This window comes from Gopherus evgoodei, chromosome 3 (assembly GCF_007399415.2).
Source record: "Gopherus evgoodei ecotype Sinaloan lineage chromosome 3, rGopEvg1_v1.p, whole genome shotgun sequence".
Classification (NCBI taxonomy): domain Eukaryota; kingdom Metazoa; phylum Chordata; order Testudines; family Testudinidae; genus Gopherus; species Gopherus evgoodei.
The window spans coordinates 212,222,636-212,248,244 of NC_044324.1; the positions used below are offsets into that span (position 1 = coordinate 212,222,636).

A 25,609-nucleotide genomic window follows, 5' to 3' on the forward strand; every position below is an offset into this window, starting at 1 on the left:
TACCATTACAGTACTTATGCCCATTCAGCAATCACAACTAACACTTCCTGCACAATACATTTCAGCATTCAGATGGCTAGAGCCTGCAAACTCAGAGAGAGGAAAGCTTGCTGCTAAAAATCAGTAGCCAATGCCATGTAAAATTTCAAGGAGAGACTCTGAGCACACAATGCCACATCCTGGCTAAGTAATAATGGCACCACAGAGTCCCAAAATGTGTGGCATGGAGGAGGGTGACAAATCACTCAGTAATGCATTTGATCTGCTATATGTTATATATGGGGAAAGGCTCACTTCAAACCTGTGAAGTTCTAGAACGTATATATTTGTTTCCTATTCTTGCGTATTTATTTGTATATGCACATGTCAGGCAAAATAGGGACATTGCTTTTGGCTTCCTGACCTGTCAGTGTCTTGAAGTCACTGATGTAGTGAATTGAGCAAAGAGCTATACGCTAGGTACTCCTGACTTCCAGTTCTGGCTCCTTTCTGTAGCTCTGGGCATGTCATTTAAAATTGAGGAGACAAACAGAAGTTAAGAAAATAGGCATTAGTATTTATCTGCCTCACGGGAATATTGTGATGATTGTTTAGTTAGCATTTATACTGCATTTTTCATTTTCAAAGTGCTTTACCACTACTAAGTATTGATTTTTATAGTTAGTAATATGTTGTGATGGTTTCAGAAACTAGTGACCTATAGTAGGGGTGAAGAACTCTGCATTCTATCATTAGTTTCTTCTGCCATCCAGTTTTCCCATATCCTCTCAGTTTTTCTTATATGATCTTTTAAAGCAAGGAATTGATTCATAGCGATGAGAAGGATTGTCCAGACTGTTCTACCTGAAATCATTTGCTTATTTTATCTGTGTTGCCTTCAAATATTCATTCATAATATCCTGCAATTTTCCACAATAGCTTTAGTGTTTGTCTTTTTTTTAGGTGGTGATGTAGCCCATGAAACAGAAGATGACAAACCCAAGAAAAGCCAGAAGGATGATGAAGAGCAAATTGCCAGATACAGAGAAATCTTGCAGAGTATCCAAGAAAAAGAAAAGAAACGAGAAGAAAATGATATAGAAATGGAGATTAAATGGGTTCCAGGTAAATTTATCTGGCACTTCAGCGGTTTCTTTTTTTTTCTCTCTTGGAAAAATTTGCAGTATTTTTACTGGCCCGTTTATTGAGGTATATATAGCATGAAGCATGGGATTTGTAGCACTCAAAACTATGAACAGCTTTCTGTTATTTCTTAGCATTAAAAATCCAGATGGGTTATAGTAAGGAAAATGGAAGTAAACAATGATTGAGCACAATTCCTCAGCTGTAGTGTTTGTCTAGTTTGTGCCTCTTGCCAGTTTTTCTTACGTGTTTGCTGTTTCATTCTTGTAGATTTTTCTCAAGTAGTTTTTGTATACCTTAGAATCATAACTTTTTCACACACATGAAAATAAAAAAATGATATCTTTTTCCATATTCTAAAATTTGGCAAGAATAAAAAAATCTTGTTTGCTATAATGCTGATTTTTCCCCCCACCCCAGAATATCCATTATTTTATTAACGTTTAGCAGCAACTTTTAGCCAATTTGGATAAAAAAATATTAAACCTCAAAAGTCACTGGTCCAGGGTAGAATATAACTATTTATGGCCTGCATCTCAAACCAATATAATTTTGAGGCTGGTAAGAAATATTTTGACAGTTAGTAGTTTTAAGGAGAAAATGAAACTGTTTAAAAAGTCGATCAGAGGTTTGGAATGTAGGAAGTAGTCCTGGCACAGGTGAGGCTATCAGTGCTTGATAAATGAATTTTATAATGTAGTTCAACTAAATTAAAATTTCTGCTTCAATGCAGAAAGAAAAAACCCTATAGTAATGTCGCAAACTGAGTGAGTGTACTGTGAACCTGCCTTTAATCCCCCTTAAAAATGACCTGGCTTTTCTATCATCGTGTAAGTCTTTTAAAATTATACCTCCCAACCTAATCTGAGTGGTGTAGAGAGACAAATTTTAAATAAGGCAGAAATTGTGAATTTATGGAAGGTAAGGAAACCTTGAATTTCCTTAAGCAACTAGAAGGGTAGTACAGGGATTTCAGGAACCTGAAATGGAGGAGACACCAAAGTTATTTTGTAAAACACTAAGATTTCTGGGACCACAGGAGGATGGATATTGAAAGAAGCCTGAACCTCCAATGAAACTTAGTGGGAAAGGAGCAATAGCTTAAAGGGAGTCCATAATATGAGAAGCTGCTAAAGAAAAGGTATTGTGTGGGGTTGTCTTCTTGTTAGTGACTTTCCAGGTCAGATTATTTTCTCATTTTGCAAGTAAAAAGACAATGTTACTATAAGTCAGCCCTGCAAAACTCAACATAACATATAAAAAACCAAGTTACGTTTTCTGCCTTGTGTATCATCACCAGTACTAGACTTTGTAGGCCGGTTTCTGTTCTGCTTACACTCGTGCAGTCCCACTGAATATAATTGAAGATAGGACCTGACTCACTAATAGTAGCTTAATAATTCTGTTGACAATGTGTGAGTCGGAGTAGAATCCATCTCCCTCTTCCATAGTTGTATTAGTATATAGGAGTACAAGCAGAAATAACAAATAGCAAAATTTATTTTTCAACTCAGAGATTCAGATGTGAGTCTGAATACACTCTGTAATCACTTCTGCTTAATAAGTGCAACCTCTATTATGTTGCTTTTTAGCCCATAATCTGAATTCATTGCCTGAGAGAAGTTTCTGAAGTATAAAATAATAAATGCACAAGTAAATGTCGTCTTCTTTTAAAAGTATAAGTTGGTAGCTACAGAAAATGTCCATGAATTTTCCTTGTTGGATATAATTTCAATTACCCTGATGTAAATTCTCCCTATGTTTACTTTTAATAATGTACATCACTACCTATAGTTAATTAAGATGAAGGGCTTAATGGCGCATCTGAATTATCATGTTATAATTCCACTAGCCACAGAGTGTCAGTACGTGAATACATGTAGCTGCTACATCATAGACTCATAGGTCAGAAGGGACCAATCTGATCATCTAGTCTGACCTCCTTGAATGGCTTTTAATTCATTGGGGCATCAAGCATCCAAATGAGCTTAACATTTTTATGCATCGGTAACTATTACATCATTTTCACAAAGATTTTATGTTGTTACGACCTTCAGACCCAGGAGTGTTAGAAACCACAATGGAAACTGCTTGTTGCTGTTAAGAATGTGTTCTATCTGTAGAATATAGACAAGGCATTTTTTTTAAGTAGCTAAAGCTACCCATTTTGTTTTTAAAATTGTATTTTTGAAACATCTCTATGCATACACATAGAATACTAAAATCCTTAACAGATAACTGAGCTGTGGTATATAGGTTGTAATATCTGCAGTTCCATATAGAAAATTATCTTGTAAATAACACATGAGTTATTTCTGATAATTACAAAAATCCAAATACATTAATATGGTGACTTTATAACTATGACTTTTCAGTTAACCCTTCACTGGAGCACTAGGGAAAGCTGTTTTGTGGGTGAAAAAGAGTACCTATAGGGATAGGAGAATTAATGAGACTGACACCAAAGGGGAGAGCTCTCTAGTTACTTTGAGGCGAAGAGGCTGAAGCTGTCTGTGGAAAATTGGTAGGACAGGAAGAGTAAGGAGGATCCTTTGCAAAGCACAGTTACAGGGCTCTCAGCCATGTATTATACAAGATTAACCTTTGGTCTGGTCTTTCTTGATGTGTATTATGGTAGTCTTTTAAGAACATAATTACATACTGTCTTTTTTGCCTCATTCAGTGCACAAGATGAGTGATGCTCAGTGAATAGGTGGATATGCAGTATTTTGTTTGATCCTCATTCAGTCTGCGCCCACAAGCCTTATTTAACACACACCATCTAAACCCTGCACTAAATAAAATATTGAATTCCTCATGGGCTTTCCTGTTGTTCTGTCACAAGAGTGGGAGTGCTTTGCAAGCATTGAATTTATTTTCATAACACCACTGTGAGGCAAAGTGGTATTATCCTGAAGTTTAAAGCCAAAATTATGTCTGCTGATTTTGGGAGCCCAATCTGAGATGCCTAGGACCTGATTTTTTCAGAGTATTTAATTTCGATAGCCCTTTACATTCAACATCCAGGTCCTATAGACTTCAGTTGCCGTTGTGAGCACTCAGCACTTGTGCAAATCTGACTCCAGGTGTCTCAGATTGGGCACCCAGAAAATGAGGAACACAGTTAGTGGTTAGCTGCAGCAGTATTGGTTTACGTGACTTGCCTGGCACTACAGGGATAAAATCCAGTTCTCCAAGGGGCATTCAACTGCTTTAACCATACGGGCATCTTTTTTCCTTCCTGCAGTCACTTGCTTCATTCACTGAGCATTTTCCAACTTCTGCAACAAATGAAGCAGGGATCCTACGGACAACAGTCTCGTTCACTATATAACCCTGATTTATACCCTGAGCACTATCCATCCTGTGCACTGAATGATGCACAAGAGGGTCAAATTATGATTACACTGGCATTTTATCACTTTGAGCACTTGAGTTTACAATCTTGAATGTTTTAATACAGATTTTTGGATGCAATTAACTTAAAAAAAATCCCAAAAAACCCATTATAACACCCACTTGGGTCATCAACAGAGTTGGGATCTTTAGAAACACAGCACAGTTTCTCTGCTCCTTGAGCTAATGAAGTAACCGATAGCAGTAGTAAACTTCTGTTTTGTCTGTGGACCACTAGAAGGGATGAGACACTTACTTGGCCCCTGGGTTTCAAAGCTATTTGCTGATAAAAGTGGACTGTTGAGACTTTGGAATTCTTTTTTTAATTTTAAATCCTGAAAGGGAGCATAGCTAGTGGTTATAAACACTTTTTTTTGCCCCAGTGTCCTCTTTTCCTATCCATCTGCCTTTTAGCTCTGACCCCCTCTGCTCCTATCCATCTGCTTCCAGGCTTTTGTTCCTGTTCTCCTTCTCCTTAGTGTCCTATTGCATTAGTCTGTTTCCTCCTTCATGTTGCCTGGGCACCACAAGTGGAGCTACTGAGCGTATAGGAGATACTATCTGTCTGCTCTGAGTTCTAGTGCCTGGTACCATAGTAGCCCACAGGTGCCAGAGGAGCAATTACAGAGGAAGTCCTGCCTTGTAGGATGGAGAATGCTCCATCATTTTTGAGGTACAGTCCCTGCACAGTGTTTTTGCATGTAGAAGCGATGGGGATGATGCATGCTCTGTGCATATGGAAAAATGTTTTCATAGCTCCAACAATGGAACTATGACAGTTTTCAGTCACCATGTTACTTTTAAGATTTCCTGACTAGTTCAGAATTAGTTTTTTTCCTATATTTCTATTGCCAAGCCTTGCTGTTATCTAAGATCTGTTGTTGTACTGTAGGATGCTTTTTGTAAAAGCATCTTAATAACCAGATGTTTAAAATAAAAAGAAAATTATAAGAGACTAATGTAGGAAGACTTTAAATGGAAAGTCTGAGATTTGAATTAATTTTAAAATTTAAGCTTTGGCACAACTTTTCACACATAGTTGTAGCAAGCATATTTTGTGAATGATTCAGTTATCTTTGAATCATAATCATTTAAACATAAATCCAGTACCAGAACAAATCAATTAGATTTGGTTCCAATTTTTTTAGCACTGTTTCTTTTAGGCACAAAATGAGTGATTGTATTCAAGTGTCTGTTCATCTGTTTTCCTACAGTCATATTGGATTCAAGCAATAATTACCTTAGGCAGAGTTCGCCAGCCCTCAAAGTTTTACACACTCCCATAGAAGGTTTCTGTGCTTTAGACTTTATACATGTGGCAGACCACAATCATTTTCTTAATATCATTTTCAAATACTTCCCAGCTTCACATTTGTCAGTAAATTTGAAATAGTCATCCTTTGGGAAGAGTGAAAATGTGAATATTAAACAGGAGTTAAAACGAAACTTTAAACATTACTTTTATTTAGGATGAAAACTTTTAAGTGTAATCTCCTAAGCTGCAGAGAACCCCAGCCATATGTTGTTGGAAGGATTATATGGAGTGAGAGTGTTTTTCATTCCATATGATCTTTGAAGGGGGTGTGTTATGGTTCATTCTGTATTCTTGGTTAATGTGTTCTTTGAATGAGGTATTTCTGCCTCATGCCGTGCACAAAAGTATGCACTACATCCGGCAAACTAGAGCTCTGCAGTTCTTTATACTGAATATCTTTAGGTACTAATAATGGTCCCATCCCTTAATACTTTGTCTTTTGAGAAGTGATATTAAATCTACCTAGTGTTGCAGAATAACCCCCAAGGTCTCTGGGAAAACATTAAGTATTTTTTATCTTTAGAGTTTCGACTAAACAAAACAAAAACAACCTGATATCAGTCATGCTATTAGGCAGTCTCCTCTGAGGAGTCTCTGGAGGATGGATCCTGTTTTACGTAAGACTTTCTCGTTTTGGTCTACTCTTCCTTTAGGTATGGAAAAGCCCTCCAAGGTGTTTACTGATGGTTCTCTGTATTCTTGTCAGAATATTTCTATCAGACATTCCTTTCAGCTACTTGCAACAAGGGTTTCACATTGACAATGCATATATCAAGATTCTTCCTTTATCTCGCTACGTGAAATGAATTTGTTGGTTTGGATTCCCTAGAATGGAGAAATGTTTTCCTTCTTCCTCTACTCCCACTTCAGGTCTAACAGCCCAAACTAGAAAAATACCTTTATTATTGTCCCCTATTCTAGCAAAATTTAAATAAGATTGAAGGACATCCAGCATATCATAATCTCCCTTAAGTGTTGTTTTAAAACCTGATTGAAGATTTAGGGAATTTGTGCATTCTGTTCTCAATAATTTGCAAACATCTTGTTCACAGCCTTCTCAGTGGAGATCCCCACGAGCCAATCCCTCTGTCTTTGCAGACCCCTAATTCCTCAGTGAAGTCCCCAGTAAAAAGTATCTCCACACATCCCCCTTTTAAAAAAAAAATAAAATAAAAAAAAAATCTGTGGAAGTTACCCTGGCTTTTCTTCATATTTAGAAAAAAGTAATTTGGACATTGTAAAAAGTAGGGCTGGTCAGAATTAATTTTTTTTTAAAGTCTGAGAAGTGGCTTATTTGGATTTGGTCCCAGTGCTCAAATGCCATGGTCTCGGGCCTTTTCTACTGCACATTTCAGTTGCATCCCACTGTTTCTCACCACTTTTTAGTGGTTGGTCACTGCTCATTTATTTGGCAGCGTAGAGCTTTACTTTCAAACAGATAATGAAGATTCCTCCTCCCCCTCCCTCCCATTTTGTTCTTTTTTTCATGGCTTTCATTTTGGGATGGTTAAGTGACAAAACAATATTGTGGTTCATTTACTTCATTCGTAGATCCCTATTTTCAATTACAAAGGTGAGGTGGTCTGCAGATCAGCTCTTGATTCTGTCCAGATTATAATAGTGATACCTAAAGAAGACAATTTATTTTTCCTTCTATAGTCATAAGCTTTCTGACTACTTAGAAATAATTTTTTATTCTCGGAATGTGGTCTGGACATTCGTTTCTAAACTGGGAAGGAAGTTTAATGCTTTTCTTGTGGTATTTGGCAGTCTCAGGTAAGGGCTATATTATTCTCCAAGTCCTGCTTTGCCAGGTGGATCAAATGATCAGCAATCTGGTAACCTCCTTTGAGATTGAGCCTCATTCTGCTGGAGATGCAGCACGCTTTTCTATCTATAATCAGCCGTCTTCAGAGAGAATGTGTGAAGTCACTAGCTGACCATCCATGTTTTTTTCTAAGCATTACAAAATTTAGTTGCTCTTATCTTTTTGGATACAGTTTTTGGGGAACAGAGAAGTCTATTCTCAATGCATTTCAGGAAGAAGATGTGTATTGTTGAAAACAATTAAGTATATTTGTGTATCTTTAAAAATATTCTGGTTTGACAGGGCTTTTCAGTGGTCTTATTTTTTTTGACTTATAATAACCTCTCTATTTCTTTGAGTTGTAGTGACTGTCTAAGTATTTGTTCACTATTTTATTACCCTGCTTCTATGTTTGGTTGGATGATGGTCACTGTTTGTTATTTCTCATTAGTCCTGTTACTTCTGCAGTAAGATAAGTCTCCTTCATCACACGATCCTCATTCATCCTCAGAGCAAATGAAAATAGTATGTGCTCATGTAATTAAAGAGTATATCATAAATCATACACACAGAGGGGCTGAATTAAGATTGCAACCTCAGTTTTCTGGCATTTCTTAACTTTAGAGTGCTTGATGTTGCAACTTTTAAATGTTCTTTTAACAGGTGTTTTTGTGTGTAATGTGTATACAATCTAGTCATTCATTTGGGCAAAACTCTGGAGATGACAATATTCAGTTTAGTCTAAAAGCAACCCATGGCAAAAGGTAGGACATATATAGCTCATAGCTGAGGAATGTGTGTTTAATTAAATGTTTCTTTTAAAGTTCAGAAGTTTATGCACTTGTTTTTATGAAGGGTTTGTCCTACTTGCGACTGTCTAATTGCTTAATCTTTTTAAACCTTTCATGAGTAGAAAGGTTTTGAACAAGTAGATTACACTTCTGCGGTGCATGCTTTCCTGGGAGCACTGTGAAGCTTGTAATTTGCTATGAAAGGGAAGAGGAAATTTCCTCCAACAAAACATTTAGCCTGATATCGAACTTCTTCCAATTGTTGACAGGTCAGGAAATGCAAACTTGGGTATTTCTCCTAGAGTACACACCTGACAAAAGGACATTGGAGAGATGAAGATCTAAGTTAATGGTCTGATAATTACAGCTCCCCTGGGATGTAGAGGGAGGGGATGGTAGATTACTCATGTCCTTTGATCTTTCAGTTCATATAGAGGCTAAATATTAAGTAGTACTTCCGGTTATTTGATAATCCTAAATAAATAAGAGGATAATGTATTTAGCTAGTTTTAGTTTTGGTTTCTGATGAGTTGTCATAATTTGAATATGCACCCAAATAAAAATAGAATGTCTTCCTTTATACATTTTAAGTACTTTTTAGCCACTATGGGGTAATATGATCTGAGCATGCCTCCTATTTTCTACCTCATGTTGACAAATACGTTTTTTAAAAAGTTAGCATGTTGCCTTTGAAGCTTTGAATCTGGGTTCCCGGTCATGTCAGAAGTCTACTGTTTCTAATTTTTGAGATACCTCTCCCTGACCAAAATAGTCAGACATCAAGGTGTTTGTTTAAGCAAATGTTTTGTGAATTTGAAACTTAGACTGTTTTTTAGAGGAAAGTAAAGTGGTGTTTTTGTTTTTATTTTATTTTTTGTAAAATCAAAGGATGTCACTAATACACAATGCTTATTCCAGTTTTTCAGAGCAATTTTAAGATAACTAAATAGTAATATCTGTATCTATTTTTGCTTCTATTGCTATCAGATTTATAGTCCAAACCCAAAAATCATAACGTTTTTCCTGCATGAGATGCATACACGTAATTTTTTTTAATTAAAGTTGAAATTGGGGGACACAACTGAACATGAATCCCATAAGCTTGTGTATTTCCTAACGAGCTAACCGCTCAGAAATCCTTAACTCTATTTACATTTAAATATACTTCCCTTTTCTCTTAACATCTCACTTCATGTGAAACCCCTACATTTTACCTTTTTTTGTTATAGAATTGTAAGATGAAGTAGAATTAAAATGCCAAGGAATTTTAAATTTGTTTCCTGGTTTGATTTATTTTGCTGGAGAGGCACAATAATTGAAGGGAAAATATAAACATTTAAAATCCCTGTGGAGCTTCCTAATGAAGCATACTACTGGAAGACATTCCGTGAAATGGGCCACACTGGGAAATGGACATAGTTCTAACCTCACTTTTAACGCTTGTAAAGTTGGGCAAATCACTTAATCTTTCAGTGCTTCATTTCCCCACTCTTCCCCTCCAAAATCCGTATTAATTTTGTGAAAACTAATAAATATTAGTGAAGCACTTCAAAGTCCTCAGAAGGAGGACACAGGTTACTCTAGCTCTAAGAATGTGATACTTGTAGACTGAGCTGGGGAGAGAAGGCAGTCCAGGGAATCAGAAGTGCTGAGGACTGGGTATTGCCACTCTCGTTCTCTAGACATCTGCACAACTTACCACTGAGGTGTGGGAGGGGGAGAGGGGGGTTTAGTTTTTTAAGCATGAAGCAGGAGGATTTAGACAGTAGGCTGACCTTTCCCTTCGATACATTGCCTTGATTTGACAATAGATTTTTGTGCAATTGCATGGATCAAAAGATGGTAAATATTTCCCTTTGGATCAGGGCTTTGATGATGAGAATGTACTAGAGGGTTTTTTTTAAGAAGATGAAATAACTTGTGAGCAAATTAAGTTTGCCTGTTCGTTTGTTTTCTGTTTTGCCATAGGATTGAAAGAAACTGCTGAAGAGATGGTTAAAAACAAATTGGAAGGAAAGGATAAGCTAACTCCATGGGAACAATTTTTAGAAAACAAGAAAGAGAAAAGAAAACTGAAAAAGAAAAGAAAGGTGAGTATGCTCTGATCACTCACATTTTTAATTAAAACCTATAACCATTCTATTTTGCCTTGAATTAAATCCAAAGGAGTTACAACTTTTAAAATGATTTTTGGGGCTGATAGTGTGGTGTGCCTTCATTTAGAGACTCTGTTTGCAAGTAACTTACAAAATCTAAAGAGTTAGAAGGATGTTCAGGGTAATACTAGTCATAACAGGCTTGCACATATTTTCGTCAGTCTTTAGCAGCCAAAGTAAATATTATTATAACTTTGTGTGATTAAAGGAAAATAAACGTACACCTACCAAGAAAACTACCTTTTGATCTTAGAGTTTTGTTACACTCTGGAATGTTTGTGGCTATCATACTTGTTGCTGAAATATAATTGGATAGCAAGGCTTCTGATTAGGATGCACAGAATTCAGTCTCCCAAAGTTCTAGCAGCATAAACATTTTGAATGGCATTGAGGAGTTGCTCAAAGCTTAACTGGATGTGTAAACGTGAGGGATATTTCTGTGTATGAATGGAATTGCTTTCATATTACTGGTCTTTGTACCCTGCTTCTTTTTTGCCTTTTCATTTACCAAAGGAATTTGTGAATTGATTCCTGTGATGGTAACACATGAATGTTAGGGAGACTTTTTTTTTTATTTTTATTTTTTTTTAACATGCTGCCTAATTCTCCCTGTATTTTCTTTCTTTATCCCGAATCAGCCCCTGTATCACAAATGTGGTTTCCCCATAGTGCCTTCTGCTCATCAAGGGTGGCTCTGCTGATGTTCCCTGCCTTGGTTTACAAGGTGTGTCAGCCTGTCGGGAACAGGATGGCCCGTGTCATATGCTTGGCGTCAGTCATTAAAGGGTTAAATAATAACAAAGTCAGGAGTAGGCTGTCTGTATCTTTAAACGAACAAATAGAACAGGCAACTGCTTGGTTGCAGTGCTTAAGCAACGGCCCTTACTTGGACCTGGGGTTCTGGAGTAGCACTGAGAAGCATCTCCTTTGTCCTAATCTCACCCAGCACTCACCCCAGAAGAAGCAGGCAAGCCTTCTTAACTGGCCTGTTGCCTCCCTGTTCGTCAGTGTTTCCTTTTGGCCCTTCTGGACCTGTGGAGGACTAAGGGCTTATCTACACTGTCAGTTTACAGCATGCAACTTTCTTGCTCAGTGGAATGAAAAAATACCCCCTTGAACGCAGCAAGTTTCAGCGCTGTAAAGCGCAAATGTATACAATGCACCAGTGCTGGGAGCCACGCCCCTTGTCGAGGTGGTTTGTTTAGAGCGCTGGGAGAGCTCTCTCCCAGCGTTCTGCCATGACTACACAAGGCACATTAAAGCACTGCTGTGTAGACTAGCCCTATGTCTTGTAGGTAGCCCGGCCTAAGTAAGGTTATGGCTACACTTGAAATTTCAAAGCGCTGCTGCGGCAGCGCTGCGGGAGCACTGCCGCAGCAGCGCTTTGAAGTGCGAGTATGGACGGAGCGCCAGTGCTGGGAGAGAGCTCTCCCAGCGCTGCACGTAAACCACATCCTCTACGGGCATAGCGTGCAGCGCTGGGAGCCGCGCTCCCAGCGCTGCGGCACTGATTACACCTAGGCTTTACAGCGCTGTATCTTGCAGCGCTCAGGGGGGTGTTTTTTCACACCCCGAGCGCGAAAGTTGCAGTGCTGTAAAGTGCCAGTGTAGCCAAGGCCTAGGTGTTCTTTAAGCAGGCGGTATCAGGGGTTTAATGCTCCAGCAGAAGGCAGCGAAGGCCTGATAGACCCCCAGCACACTGAGATAACAGATTAAATAAAATAACTTGTGTGACTTTAACAAAGCCAGTGTTTCCCAAACTTGGGATGCCGCTTGTGTAGGGAAAGCCCCTGGCGGGCCAGGCTGCTTTGTTTACATGCCGCGTCCGCAGGTCCGGCCAGTTGCGGCTCCCACTGGCTGTGGTTCGCTGCTCCAGGCCAATGGCAGCTGCTGGAAGCAGCTGCCAGTATGTCCCTCAGCCCGCGCCACTTCCTGCAGCTCCCATTGGCCTGGAGCAGCGAACTGTGGCCAGTGGGAGCTGCGATCGGCCAGACCCGTGGACGCGGCAGGAAAACAAAGCGGCCCGGCCTGCCAGGAGCTTTCCCTATACAAGAGGCGTCCCAAGTTTGGGAAACACTGCTCTAAGCAAAGTTACAAATAACATTTGATCAGTAACTGCTAAAAACTTCTGAAAGCAAATTGGCATCTTGTGTTAAATAGTGTTTCTAGAGGCTACAGTAACTCTTGCTAGTGTAAGACCCTCATTTACCCTGACTAAAACCGACAGGGTAATGGTTCACATGTGCTGGAGGCTAGGTGTTCTAAGGAAAAGATCCTCACTTCTTGAACTTGCTTCCCCTATAAGTTTAAACCCACATTTGATAAACTTCAGGGCACCGTCTAAAGCTATTTATCCACACTTTTGCCTAAGGAAGGTTTTTGTGGAGGACATTTGTTAGTTGACTAGTCCTTTTTTAAATAGGACCAGCACACTTTATGAATCTGCCAGTAAATGCGGTGAACTTGTTTTTTATATGCTGAGTTTATATTTTTTTGCTTGTGGAATACAGGCAATCATGAAGCAGGATTGATCGAGCAGCTGTGTTTTTTTGGCAGTGACTTCAACCTGGATGTTTGCGAACTGCCTTTTGTAGAGAAGAAAGGATATATTATCTCCTTGATAGTTCATAAACATGCTGTGCATACTGTCCACTCTTCTGGGTGCAATGATTTTACTCATTGTTCATCTCCTTGAATAATTAACTTGAAAAATAGTGTGTGTGGATATGGAGAACCAGAAGTTTTCTTCTGATTCTGTAATTAATTGGAATGTTTATATAGTTCATATTCTATGGACGTAAAAGACTTCTTTGAATGTGTAAATGATTCTGCTTTTTGTGTACATAGTAGGATTTATAGTTCAGTGGTAATATACAGACTTAGAATTGTTTATTTACATTCACCTTAGTTCACAATTTATGGTATGTTTCTGATCTATGTCATTCAAGTTGTGAATTAGTAGCAGCTACTAGAAGTTATGTTTCATTTAGATGAAACTTCTGTATTAGTTGCATATTAAATGGAAATGGCAAAATCACTGTTTTTTGTTATAGGCTACTGCCAAAGGAGAACTGAATGAAGATGAATTTCCATCTGATGTTGACTTGAATAACCCATACTTTGCTGAGGAACTTGGGAAAACAGGTTGGTTAATAAAAGTAATTTTCACTTGTTTAAATTTAATGTACTCTTCTTTAAATAACAAGCTATAGAAATAGAGAAGTATAAAAATAAGGCTCAGTTGCAAGGGTTTGTGTGTGGAATTTGTGATATGCAGTTTGTGATAGCATGTGCCTCTTGGCCTATATTGTGTGGAATATCGGGAAGACACATTTCTTCCAGTACTTTCAGCAGTGACCATTGCCAGAAAGTGGCTATGTGGGTGCCAGACCTACCAGCTGGTCCCCTAAACGCATGATGGGAAGAAGAAAGAACCTGGTTGCCTTTGAAAGCCAAAGAAGTTTTACCCTATGTATAAATGGAAACACAGGGTTGAGCAACTTTTGGTGGGCCCCCTTAGAGGTTTGGATAATTGAGTTAAGTATATCAAGTTTTGTGTATGTTTCCCGACTGAATTTGAGCTTGTACCCTGAAGGTTTTTAGGCATTAACTGAGAGTGCATCTGTGCATAAGGTGTGAATGACGACCAAGAGCCAGAAGTCATGGCAGTCATCTGACACTTGAGTTTTTTTGGTTTTAGAGGGAAATGGAAATTGAAAAAACAAGAATGTTTCAAGACTTTAGAACATGCATGATTGTTAAAATTGGTGGGGATTCAAGTGTCTTTATTTTGGGTGAACTGTTCCCCCTCTTTACTCTGCTGCACCTTGATGTGGCTGCTGGTCCCAACCCTGGATAAAGTGGGGACGGTTGAATGCAAGGATAACTGTCACAGTTGAGAGCGAGAGCAACTGCACCTGGATTTCCCCTCAGAGGTCCAACCAGGGCACCTACTCTCTGGCTTTCACCACTGCAGACATTGACTTTCCTGGGTGGAGACCCATGTCTCCCTTCTTTCTGACTGGAGTATTTCCAGGCTGCACAGTTCCCCCTGCCTTCACCATGTTGCTCCTAGCAGAGACAGACTTCTTGTTTGCTGTCACGTGCTTGCTTTCTCTTCAGAGATGGCTAACACTACGACTGCCCAAGTCATAAATACCATTCAGCTCTTTTGATGCAAGCCTGTTTTAGTCTTAAGGTAAATGCACTAGAGAGCACATACTAAAGACAATCAAAGAATCTCTGCATGCTAATAAGCATATCAGAGATCACCCAAAACCTAACATGGGCTCTGGCAGGAGCAGTCCTTCAATACCCCACCCAAGGAGTTTCCTTGTGGCTTCCAGTTCATCACAGCTTCAGCTCAAAGCAAGCACACGGTCTTATGGGCCTTTATAGGGCCAGTCATTATAACTCTTCCCTAAGGATTAAGGCCCCCAGTGGACATGGGGACTTATGCATTTGCTGGACCAGGAAGAAGGCCCTGAGCCTGTTTAAAACAGAGGTTTATCCAAAAATCCTTTGTTTGTTGGGGCCCTGAAGCATCCAGTTTGAACTAGTATGTGCATACCTTTTTAGAGAGTGGCTTCAATGGGCTAATAATTGGAGGAATTACTTTAGCATTCCCATTCTCTTGGAGGAGTTGCATACAATTCCCCAATAACACATACACATTTGCATTTTTAATACAGTGGATGGTTCCCAAAGATAGACACCCTAATTCAGGAAGATTTAACCTAATTCAATAACATTTTATCTTAATTCCATAAGGTTTGTCCAGGATTTTACAGGATATTGTCAGTCTGTCACACTAATCATCTAGACTTATAAAAAACCAACCCCACTGGTGATGGGAATGGAACCAGGCTACCATTCCAATAAAAATGGCTGCTCAGGAGAGAACACTGCCGACCCCAGGTGGAAACAGCAGCAAATGACAGAAACAAATTGGAAGAGTTTCTGCCTGTGTACCAGTATTGGTGAAGGAAGGCTGTAAATGTTTCACCTCTCTCAATTCTGAGGTTGGTTTTCATTGTGCCTTTCTGATGACGTAACTGCAGTGGTCACTTAAAGGTAGTATGCTTCAGGAAGTTGCCTTTCAGAAAAAAACCCAGCTGTGTATTGGATTAATAGGATAGCAGATGGCTTGCTATTAGGTTATTGGTAAATGTTTATACCAGTGTAGAGTGATTTCCTGCAAACAGACTAATGGCATAAGTCTTTTATTTTATGCATAAATCAGTCACATTGTTTCTTTATCTTTGTTGCAACATTTTTAAACTTCATAATCTCTAGAAAACACCACTCCTTTTTTTTTTGTAGGTGTTACACACACTATAGTTCCATGCTTTAATCAGACATAGCAAAAAAACTGAGAAATGGAAAACCATTCAGGCTCTGAAAATCTCAGTGATGATCTAATATTAAATATGTAGCAGATTTTCTGTGTTTTTTATTTAGTCAAACGTGTGCTGTTACTATGCTTATGTGGGCATCAGGAATTGCTCTTGAATAATGTTCTTGGGAATGTGGTATTTAGAAAATAAACAGATCTGACCTAGATTATTGCACATGGTTTACACAAGCTTCTATATCACGCTACTTATAGGGACATATATAAACGTCATTTCCCTGTGATAAAGAAACCCAAGATTGTATGTGGCCACAAGTAGCAAAATGGAAAACAACTGATCTATAATTCTTTTTAACGGATTCTCATTCTTAGGACTCAGGCAGCCAGTATGAGACAGATAGGAAACTTCCCTAGGTCAGTGCTTTTTAGCCTTCCTGATAGCTGTACAAAAGGCACCCCTATTGGTTGTGTGCCCTGAACTGCAAATACTCCAGCTTTAGTGTTTCCTATCCAGTTCCCCTGTTGCACAAAAAACAATAGCTCACTAAAGTGGGTCAGTGATAACCCTTCTCCCTTATAATTGATAAAAATATACATACATTGCACTTTAAAGACAATAGCACATCACTTTACATGTGGACCTCTGTGCTCCCAGATTCTGCAGGGAGTTGGAGAATTTCTCAATTCTGGTTCTTTGAAGGTAGTTCTTACACAATTTTCCCACCTTAAATAGCTCAAAGGTGAATAAGGCTGTGTCTTATAACCAAAAGCATAGGCAGTGTAAAAAGAAGACAAATGCTCAGTATTGTAAAAATGCAACTTTTGTATTAAAAGGATGGACAATATTCCTTCTTATAACAAAAATGAGCAAATTGACAAAGCTTCAAAGAATGTGAACATTTGGCTAATTCAGACATGAGATACCAAGAAGAAACTACTGAGGCAGGAGATTTTGGGCCACCCTGATCTCAGAAATGGGCATTCTGAATCCAAATAGGGACTCTGTAAGGGCAAAAGCTAAGCAGGGATGGACTGTGAAGTTATGAGGTAATAAAGTGCAATTTCTGGGACAGCAGCTTTCTGTACCATGCTGCACAAAAGAAGCCTTCATCCTTTCGGTGACTGTCCTGGTCAACTCTCTCCTGTGTGATGGTTGCCATCTCTTAGGGGAGGTCTTTGGCAGAGCGCTTTACGGGAGTGAACCTTCTTTAACAGTTTGACTTCTGATGGAGTCAGGGTACTCCACAACATTCAACGCAGCCTTTGAAGCTGAATAAACCCTTCTTGCAAATAACTGCCAACAACAAAATTCAAGTATCTGTTTCCCTTTAATCAACAAACTTATGGGAAGTGGAATATGTAGCCATCAGAGTCCTTGGCAAAATACATATTTTTCTCTACTGCTTGAGATTGGAGTGTGATTGGACTTCTATATTGCTGTCATCTCCTTATAAAAGGTATGCAAGGTCACATCCATGGGAGCAAAACTTAGACCAGGTACCAATCTTTCTTGGTCTTTGAGAATTCTTGGGTGGGGCCAAACCCAACCCAGATGTCCTACCCAGGATTTGCAAAAACTGGCTGAAAGTTGGATTCTCCAGAGCAAATTGTTCTCTCTTATAAGTAAATCTATATTTGTGCCCAAATACACCCAGCCTTTCCTTTGGAATACAAATAATCCTGGATGCTTCCAGGTTCACCTCCTTGATCTTATATAAGTGACTGCGTGGTGCATTTTGAAGAGGTGGAGTAATTGATGCTACTGGAAGAGGCATTGGCACAGACAATCCTCAGATAGTCACTGCAAGCAAAGTTGAATGATAATTGCACTGAGGTCAGAACTGCTTGTGTTGATATGGATTACCTTCTGGATGCAGATGCCAGCTTGGTATAAACTGGGCTCCTAAGGTGCTGAGAATCCCAAACTGCTGTTTACTATTCTGTCATTTTATGCTTTGATACTCCTCTTCAAGGGAGTATCAGCCATTAAATGGAATGATTGGAATAATTCAGATAATGTAAATTGATACCATTTTATTGATCTCCAATTTCTGTGCTGGTATATGGAGTGTTAACTGGAGGCTTTGATGCAGAGCTGCCAGGAGTCAAGGCTTTGGTCAGTGTGCTAAGAGGCTGTTGGCTGTCATTCAGTGTTCTTGAGGTGATTTCTCAGGCTAAGATGACCTAGAATTTAGTGCTACTCATCTGGGGTGCATCAGTGTGCTGAGGACATCTAAACCTTGCTGCAGTCAACAGATTTTGGCTTCTGAAGCATCAAATATTGCTTTGAGGCAACCAGTGAACCGGATCTGCTGGTTCTAGAAAGCTTCAGGGTAATAAGTATGAGAGGGGTTGCCATGGCACCTTAAAGACTAACAGATTTATTTGGGCATAAGCTTTCGTAGGTAAAAAACCCTCTTCTTCAGATGCAGGGTGCCATCTTCTGCAGGTGAGTTTCCAAGATGGGGAGGGAAAGCACACAGTTAGTTTCATTGTCCTGAAAGGGGAGGGAGCTGGCTTGCAAAAGTTAGGAAAACGCAGACGTAAGGGCTTTTAAACAAAGACCCATGAGACACTCTCACACAGATCTTAACAGTTGTGAGAGTCTTGGGCCATGTGTACATGCTCACTTGTACCATATTAATTCAACTGATTTAATTAATCATGTTAGTTAAATTGATATAAATACTTTGTTTGGTTTTAGTAGTTTATTTCCGTTTAGCTTAGACCTGTTCCTAATCAATTGAAAATAAACTAGGGTGGATTAAAATAAATTATTTATATCAGTCTTGTTTTGCAGTTGAAGTTTTTAGTTATTTTCCTAAAGAAAGGTTGATTCTCACAATTTGGTAACCATTAAACCGTGCTGATTTGCAACTAAATATAACATTTACCCTAAACATAGTGCTTCTCTTTGCTAACCAAGAGTATATGTTATATCTAGGCATAATGTATTTCAGCAATTATGTAGCTTAATGTACATTTTTTCAGAACCTTTATTTTTTATATTATGTTAGAAAATGGTGAATGATGCATTTATTATATACTAGATTAATTTTTTACTCGTGGTTTGTGGAAAGTATTTGGATGGGTGTTGGAATTCATCTAAAAATGAACAATAACAGCATTTTAAATTATTATTAATAGCTACATAAAACTACCTTAAAGTTCTGGATACATATGAAAAAATTATCAAAACATCATCTTTTTGTATTAAAAAATTACTTATTAAACAAAGGAAGTATTGAACTTAATGTTTTGGTTCACCATGTTCTTCAAGATTTTAGAACTAATTGATCTCATGCTCTCATACCTAGGTTTTATTCATAGATTGGAAGAGGAAAACAAGCATTCTTGCTTTTTCAACTCCCATTTGATTTTTTTTTTTAATTTTGAATGAACTAGTCATTAAACTGAACTAATTACAAAAATAAAGTGAAATGATGAAAATATTCTGTCTGCACCTGCAGAAGAAGCTTCTCCTGTCAAAAACTAGTTTAGCACTTCAAGAAGCCCTGGTTCTAGGTGCTTAGCCAGTGACTTCCATCAGTTCAGTGATTTTTGATTTTTCTCTAATATTTAAGTTTTAATATAGGATGTCATAATTTCAAATTTAATTTTAAATAGGTTTCTCTTCTAAAAATAATGTATTTAATTTAAACAATCCTATTTAAATAATTTTTTTAATAGATTTTTATCTTGAGCTAAAACAAACAAAAACCTTATTTAAACTAAAATAAATATTTATATAGGCTTTTGTACCCATGTAACTCTATTTAAAATAATCTATTTAAAACTAGTTTAACTGTGCATGTAGACAGTCCTTTAAAATGTATTTTAGAAGCTTTCCTTTTCTTCCACTGGAATTTGTTAAATGGCAGTTCAGTATTGGTCATCTCGGGTTAATATTAATAGACAAAAAAAAAAATTCAGAAGGACGTTGGCATTACATGATTGAGTTTAATTTATCAAGGTAAATAAAGAGCCAGCTTCAGTGTATATATTTCCTAGGGGTTTCATATGAAAATTAATATTTTGTCTACATAATGAGGAGTGATTTTTTTTGGTTTGTGGTCTTGGAAAGATAAAGGCTGAGTAGGCTTCTTAACTTGATAGTGATCTCTTGCTTCAGAATAGGAAAGAAGAACATTGTGAAGCTTCAGAATAGGAAAGAAGAGCATTAAAGTTTCTTTTTGCAGTCTCTCTGAAAAGGGAATAAATGTCTTAACTGTGGTAAAATTTAAAAAATGTCAGTAAAAGCAGCAGAGTGTCCTGTGGCACCTTATAGACTAACAGACATCTGTTAGTCTATAAGGTGCCACAGGACTCTTTGCTGCTTTTACAGATCCAGACTAACACGGCTACCCCTCTGATACTTTAAAAAATATGTTTGGCTAATTCTGATTCTCTTAATTTAGTAATTCCACTTTCAGATTGTTACCTGTTTTTGAGGCTTCAGAGCAACTTGCAATAAAGATCTTTTCAGTAATAGATTTCTGCGATTGACAAGATAAGTTATATGGCACTCAAGTACAGTAGGCATTTTCAAATTCAAACTAATGACTGGGACCACCCATCGCACAATATTGAACCTGTCTGGAGAAAGTTGGACATGTGAATATGGGACAATTGGGTCTTTTTGGCACCAAAAGAGGAGTGGGAGGAGGCTCAGGGTTTCTGATATCTAAAGAAGCATTTTTAATTTTTGGTACTGAGGTTAATGCATCTCTTTTCTTCCTTTTTTGATCGGGGGAGGAGCAGAGTGAACTTCAAGTGTTTGGGGAAAGAGCTCCTGAACTTCGTATTTCCCGCCCCTGCAACTCTTTATGGCAACTAGCTGCCTTACTGCATCCCACTCCAGTATCATACAACAATGACAAATAAATATGAACATGATGTTTCTATTGAAATAGTTAATGACAGTTTAATTGTTGTCATTGGGCTTCAGCATTAACATTCCAATGAGACCAATGGGACCAGTTTATACTTCTCTCATACGTGTTGTTTTAAGGTGTCTGCAGAATCAGGAAGACATTATTGCATCTGTTAAGGTCACAGTATTACCACCATATTGTCTCACATGGACAGCTAATCAAAACAGTAACAAAAATGTCTGTGCTCAGTCTCCATTAGCACTCTTTCCATTACTACCACAGGTAGAGATGTGCTGGTGGTAGTGCAGTAGTGAAAGATTCCCACCAAAATGCTAAAGTAGACATAAGTGTAATATCTAAATAGTTAATACACCTCTACCTCAATATAACACTGTCCTTGGGAGCCAGAAAACCTTACCGTGTTATAGGTGAAATTGTGTTATATCAAACTTGCTTTGATCCACTGGAGTGTGCAGCCCCTCCCCCCCCAGCACTGCTTTACCGTGTTATATCCGAATTCGGGTTATATCGGGTTGTGTTATATCGAGGTAGCGGTGTATTCGAAATGAAAACTTAGATTGTGAAGCTCAGTTATATAGCACTTTAAAATCTATTATGCAGCTGCATACACCTGGCTCTGTTCATTGGAAAGATCACTTTAGAACTTTGGTATTAAATCTTTGCTGAGAAGTAGGGTGAGGCTGCTGTTTGTGTGGAAGCTAATTTGTGGGGATGCAATTTAGCAATGGATTTCTGTATTTGAGGCTGGGCCATGTTTTAAAGTACTCCACAGTGGCATAGGTGCAGGGCTACAGCTTCGCTACTGTAGCGCTTCAGTACAGATGCTCACTTCAGTGACAGGAAGGTTTCTCTCCTCACTATAGTTAATCCAACTCCTCAAGACACGTTAGCTAGGTTGATGGGAGAATTTTTTTCCATTGACCTAACACTGTCTACAATAGGGGGTAGGTCAGCATATCTACATATCTCAAGTGCGTATTTCCCCCTGAGAGACGTAGCTATGCCAACTGAGATTATTAACTCTGTAAGTGTTCTGGCTCTAAGAAGCTATTCATATTGTTACAGATATTTCACACTCCTAAGAGATGTAGCTATGCTGATGCTAGTTTTCCATGTAGACCAGCCCTTAGTCTATACTACAAAGTTTTGCCAGCATAGCTACGTTGGCTTGGAGTGTGAAAAAACCACACACCCCCATCCAGCATAATTATTTTGGCAAAACCTCTGAGGTAAACAGAACTATGCTGACAGAAGAGTGCTTCTGTCGGTTTAGCTAATGTCATATGGGGAGGTGGTGTAACTATGCCGGCAGAAGCCCTCCTGTCAGCTTACGCTACATCTCCACTAGAGGTTCTGATGAGGTAGCTATACTGGTAAAGGCTCTGTAGTGTAGACAAGGCCCAAGTTGGCTCTAAGGTTTCCAAAAACTGGAGAAGCCCTACACATGGGAGATATTTTCAGGGTGTTGTGAAAATCCTATTTTACAGCATTGAATATTGTACCTGAATTCATAGTCAAATCTTAATAAAAGTTTAGAATCTGACTTTTTTTTTAATTATGCTCACCAAATTTTAAATGCTTCATTTAGGATTAGGTGTATCCTGCTGTTTGAGTTGGACAGGAAAAGTTAATGCTATGAAACTTCAAGCAAATGGAAAAATCAGTCAGATATGAATTTGTTTATTAGGCAAGCCAAAAATACTTCTGAAATCTTTATGGATGTTAACATATTTAAATATCTAACTTTTATTCTTTCAGTAGTCAATTTTTTTTACTGAAGGAGATGAAACAATGATTGCATGTCAGCTGAAAAGTATGGAAAAAGAATTAACATGAATATGGTAGAATAGCCTGTAATATTGCATGAGGGTTTTGTATGAAATGGAAAGGTGGGGGGGGTTAGAATTCTAGTGTTATACTAATAGCATTCTGCTTTTTATCATACCTGAACAAGTTATTTCAGGAGACAATTTAGCTGATGGTGGTTCTCCTAGATTTCAAGAAACCATGCAAGTATGAGAGAAATATGAAGCATTGTGGTTGCCTTGTTCTTAGTGCAAAATTTTATGTAGCAGGCACAATTAATACAGCCAGGTAACAGTAAATAATAGCTGGGTATGGCTATTAAAAATAGTATGCTTTTTTTATAGCAGATTTCTTAAATCAGTGACCAAAGGTAAAAAATCAGATTTGGTATTCTAATCCTTTTCCCAGGATCTAGTTAATTGCAAACTGTTAACTGTGTAAGTTAATAGCTTTTTAAGGCCAGAACCGGTTGTTATAATTGTGTAAGGAACAGGGAGAGACTAAAAGGTTTTGATTAGCAGCTGTGGATCCTGTGCATGGAGATAAAGGGCTTGGTTAATTATGCTTTTTTGTCTGTATGTTAATTTGTGTCTCTGCTACGGCTGTGTGGCTGGGCTTTCAAGCCTCTAAACAGAAAGGGTGAGAAGTCTGTGTCTCTGTGAGGGTTGGTAGACTGGGGCTCTTTGGCCATAAGTCAGGCCCAGTGTTTGACGTCTTAATCTTCTCTGTGAGTGAGGAGATGAGCTGACCTGCAAGGCTAAATGTATAAACCAGTTGTAAAGTGAATTCCTGAGGTGAACAGGAGAAGTTACTGGTAGTTTGAAAGAGTTTGCAACAGAGAGTAGGCCCCTTTTTCTCATGTGTTTGTGGTCTTGAAGGGCAGCTGTTGATTCTGTAGTATCAGAGAGACAGTTCTTGGACAACTCGCTATCACCACTGCAGGTCCAACCAGATAACAGTTTTGTTTCAAAGGAACAGGAGAGAGTGGAAAACAGAGAAGAGGGACTGGCAGTTTGTGACCAATCAAGGAAGGAGAAGCAGGAGAGGATAGATGGTCTTTGATCACCAGTGGAAAAAGAACCAGGAGAAATTCAACATAGGGAGAGGTATCCAGTCGCATTCTGGTACTTCTGCAGCAGCTACAGAGAATCTCTTGGAAGACTGAAATTCCAGAACTGGAGGAAAACACAGGGACCTCTCAGGACACATGTGAAGAAGGATGTCAACCATACCCAAAATGTTCAGTGACCTGAAAAGGAGCTCTTTGTATGCTCAAGAGCTTCTCTGTCTCTCACCAACAATAAAATATATTACCTCACCACCTTGTCTCTCTAATATCCTGGGATCAACATGGCTACAACAACACTGCATGCTGCTTCAGAAGATTCTTTGCAGATCATCAGAGGCTTCAAAGATCTTACAAAGGAGCTGAAGGATAGGAGAGCATTGGTGGTGACCTGAGATCTGTCTTGCCCAGCAACTGAGAAGATAGCCAGTAGAAAATATTAAAATCAAACTGTTGGCTAGGTAAAGGATCTATAGTTGATTGTTTGGGTTTTGTGAAACATTGGGTCATCTTCTATAGGGAGAAAAGGATATCTGGGTTGGGCTACCTCTATTTCAGTAGAAAGGGTTCCAGTTTTCTGGGTGACAGAGGACAGAAGTCTGGGAAATAATCAGGAGGACTTAGAAATGTTCATTTATGAAAAGAGAATTTGGTATAATTAGTATTACTGAAAGCTGGTGGGCTGAGTTACATGACTGGGATTTTAATATTACTCCATTTTAGGAAAGAGAGAGTGGGCAGCCAAGGAATAAGGTTGTCATTCTACATCAAAGAAACTGTCTGCATTAGATTTATTAACAATTCAGAAGTATAGGACCTGGAATAGTTATGGATCAGCATTCTACCGGATAAATCCCACTGTGGGGTACTGGTTGGGAATCTGTTACAGACCACCAAATTAGACAAGGGAATAGGATGAGCAGCTCCTTAAACATCTGTATACAATGTGTACAAAAAAAATTGTGTTTTCATGGAGTTCAATCTTGCATTCATGTGGAATGGTCTCATGCAGCCATTAGTAAAACATTCCTGGAGTTTCTATAAATTATAACAGGGTTTTGCAAACTTCATTGCACTGTGACCCCCTTTTGACAATTAAAATTATTACATGACCCCCAGAGGGGGGACTGAAGCCTGAGCTCAACCAAGCCCCACTGCCCCTGGCAAGGGGGAGAGGACCAAAGCCAAAAGGCTTCAACCCCAGGCAGAGGGCTGTAACCTGAGCCCCACCACCGCCAGGGCTTGGGCTTTGGTCCCAGGCCATGAGGCTTGGGCTTTGGCTTTAGTCTTGGGCCCCAGCAATTCTAAGACAGCCCTGGTGACCCCAGGGGTTGTGGCCCTCTTTGGGGTCCTGATCCACAGTTTGAGAACCCCCTGGACTGTAAGGATCGGCAAAGGAGCACAGCAAATTTCAAAACAATCTGAGTAAGCGTTTGGATTTTATAGCACTTCAAGAGAAGATTGAGGCATCATCTACAAGTACATGGCAAAAATATTGTCGATGGTCAACAGCTCTTTTAATATACTAGAGAAAGGCATGATGAGATACAATGCTTGGAAGCTGAAGCTAGACAAATTCAATCTAGAAATACAGCATATGTTACTAATAGTGAGTTTAATTAGCCATTGGAATAATTTACCTTGTAATGTGGTGGAATCTCCATCACTAGAAGTCTTTAAATCAAGGCTGGATATCTTTCTAAAGGTGATCCTATAGCTCAAACAGAAGTTATAAACTATGCAGAAATTATTGGTTGAGGTTCTGTGAAGTGTTACACAAGAAGTCCGACTAGATGAACATATAATAGTTCCTTCTGGTCTTAAAATCTATTAATCTAGTCTGACTATTCTGCAAGTGGAATTAGTCTTCCATACTGGGTAAATGAACACTATTGTGTCAAT

The 25,609-nt window shown here is 38.6% G+C and overlaps 1 protein-coding gene across 9 annotated transcripts in view; it reads left to right on the forward strand.

Moving 5' to 3' along the window:
- The window catches only part of ESF1 (ESF1 nucleolar pre-rRNA processing protein homolog), a 62,192-nt gene that overhangs the window by 27,473 nt on the left and 9,110 nt on the right, over positions 1-25,609 (forward strand). For 8 of the 9 annotated variants that reach the window (XM_030557978.1, XM_030557979.1, XM_030557980.1 and 5 more), the window contains 3 exons: positions 943-1,104; positions 10,400-10,521; positions 13,641-13,731. In XM_030557978.1, coding sequence (XP_030413838.1) covers positions 943-1,104; positions 10,400-10,521; positions 13,641-13,731 — 375 coding nt within the window. Of the gene's footprint in view, positions 1-942; positions 1,105-10,399; positions 10,522-13,640; positions 13,732-20,690; positions 20,850-25,609 lie in introns of those variants that run through there. The other variant, XM_030557981.1, reaches the window with a different exon arrangement.